The sequence below is a fragment of the Prenolepis imparis genome, unplaced genomic scaffold, assembly GCF_030444845.1.
Source record: "Prenolepis imparis isolate NDT839.2.m4 unplaced genomic scaffold, iyPreImpa1.0 SCAF_324, whole genome shotgun sequence".
Lineage (NCBI taxonomy): Eukaryota > Metazoa > Arthropoda > Insecta > Hymenoptera > Formicidae > Prenolepis > Prenolepis imparis.
Genome location: NW_028141482.1, coordinates 13614 through 15692, shown reverse-complemented (window position 1 = coordinate 15692; position 2079 = coordinate 13614). Strand labels below are relative to the sequence as shown.

General features: G+C 44.0%; 1 protein-coding gene across 1 annotated transcript; it reads right to left on the bottom strand.

Moving 5' to 3' along the window:
• Positions 1-375: 375 nt before the first annotated feature.
• On the bottom strand, positions 376-1665 carry LOC145948293 (uncharacterized protein F54H12.2-like). Its single transcript, XM_083058016.1, has 2 exons — positions 811-1665; positions 376-564 (listed from the first exon to the last, which is right to left on the bottom strand). The coding sequence occupies exons 1-2, from the start codon at positions 1663-1665 to the stop codon at positions 376-378; spliced, it is 1044 nt and encodes a 347-aa protein (XP_082914142.1).
• Positions 1666-2079: the final 414 nt, after the last annotated feature.

The window sequence follows — 2079 nt, the reverse complement described above, 5'->3', positions numbered from 1 at the left end:
ATCGGTGCGTCAATCGCGACAACCGCGACTTCCTTAGGAAGAAACTTCTCGCTCGCATCGCGGAAGCCTTGAATGTCAATGACTATATCCATATTGCGAAGAAAAACTTATACGCTTTCGTTGGCGAGGTTTAAGTTTTTCACGAACCGTCGACGAACGCGTCTCGAAGGAAACTGATATTTCTTTTTGTTACATTATAAGTTTTTCCTCTCGTGAAACGCGTCGGCGAGTGGAAGTGGAAGAGAGCGGGGAAAAGAAAAATACAAAAATTTTTAATCGTACGTTGCGACGAGAGACATGTAAATGCCGCGATAAAAAATTTAACAGGAAAAATCGACGATGACTTGACGAGACGAGTCTATTTCTATTACATTATCAAATTCGCCGTAAACAATACAGTATAATTGTCTCGGTGAGCGCTTTTTCGAATCGTACTTCTAATCGTAAACTGCCGTGTCTCACAAGATTCCAATGCCCGGCGCAATTAGCGGACAAATCGGGTGTGAGATCAAAAGCGAAAAGCGTGTATCCCTTGGAATAATCGTCACTACTTATGGAATTTCCCTCGTTTAAGAAATGGATGCCCGTTCCCGAGAAGAGCGTTTGATAAGCATCGACGTAAAGCGGTTCTTCCGGCGAGAAAACCGGTTGTAACGGCCTACTAGGAATTTGCGTGCCGTCGACGTACAGAGAGAAGAAATTTATGCCGTAATTTTTAAAATTAAACGGATTTAATTTTCTATCTCCGTTAAATGCTTTATTATTAACAAATCCGACTATTATTCGTTTCGGTAGTTGTCCGAGTATTACGTTATCTAATGATTCGCCCACAACACCGCTGTGAATCGTAAATGTTTTAACCTCGACTCTCGTAAGCGGATATTTAGCTGTAACTTTACTCAGCATTCTAGCATGCGCGAGTAACACTCCGGCGCTTATTTTCGCCCTTCTCACTAGCAAGCTGGCATCGAGAATATGTATTTTTGATGCGCTGTTGCTTTCCATGAGGCAAAATGAATCTTTCGAGCGGACGAGTCTCAGTCGTACTTCCACTCCGTTAATTAAGAATTTGTCTTGATTGAAAACGTCGCAATGGAGATGTCCTATAAGATCTATCGCTCGCCCGTTGCGAATGTAATGGGCGCGTCTCGCGAGAGCGGTATTGCCTTTCGATTCCAGCATTTCGTCCATGCGACTCGGTGTATCCGCGTCCCATAGACATGACGTTAGATGGGAAGTTTTTGCGGGTGAAGAATAATTTAACAACGCCTCGATGTACGCGCGGTACGCGTAAGCGTTGTTTGGAGGCGACACGAGCTTTTGATTGAAATACACGTCGACCTGATTGAAGATGGAATGAAGAAAATGATTTACGGGACCTACGGCGGTATCTGCTGTTGTGCCGCTTGTTCCTGGAGCTCGAGCCGCTGATTCGTCGCTCGATTTCGCGCGTACGCGAAGACTCAGCAGAGTATGCGTGAGATCTAGATATTCTTCTCCGTGACCGGGGACGACGAATTCTATCGGTGAATCGTCCGAGAGAGAGGTCACGGGCTTGTAATGAACCCATTGTGAACTCTCGATACTAGTTTGTGTGGGCGGCAGGGAAAAGAGATCGAGTTCAGTCTTTAAACACTCGCTCGAATGTGTGTGAAGAAAAGACATACTTATTCTCCGACAATTGTTTCGTCGTCGCTGTCCTCGTCGCGGTTAAATGCGTGTAAATTAAAATAGATTAAGAAAATATATCGGATACGGTACGTTTCTTACCGATTTTACGTCGTTTCGTGGACGTCTTAAGTTTTTTTACCGTCGTACGGGCTTTCTTCCTCTTATTCTTCGATGATTTTGTATTCGTCTTCTTTTTCGTCTTGCTTTTCGATAAACTTTTCTTACTCGAGCGACGGCGTTTAACGATGCGCGTGTCAAGCCCAACAAAGGGAAAATGAGCTACGTGCATTTTCGCATCCGATTTATATCCCGAACCTTTCATGAGGCTAGTTATTTTTTCTTTAGCTTGTCTTTTAAGATTGTTACGCGATTCTTTAAAGCGATGTTTAGCCGCTACCTTAAACGGAG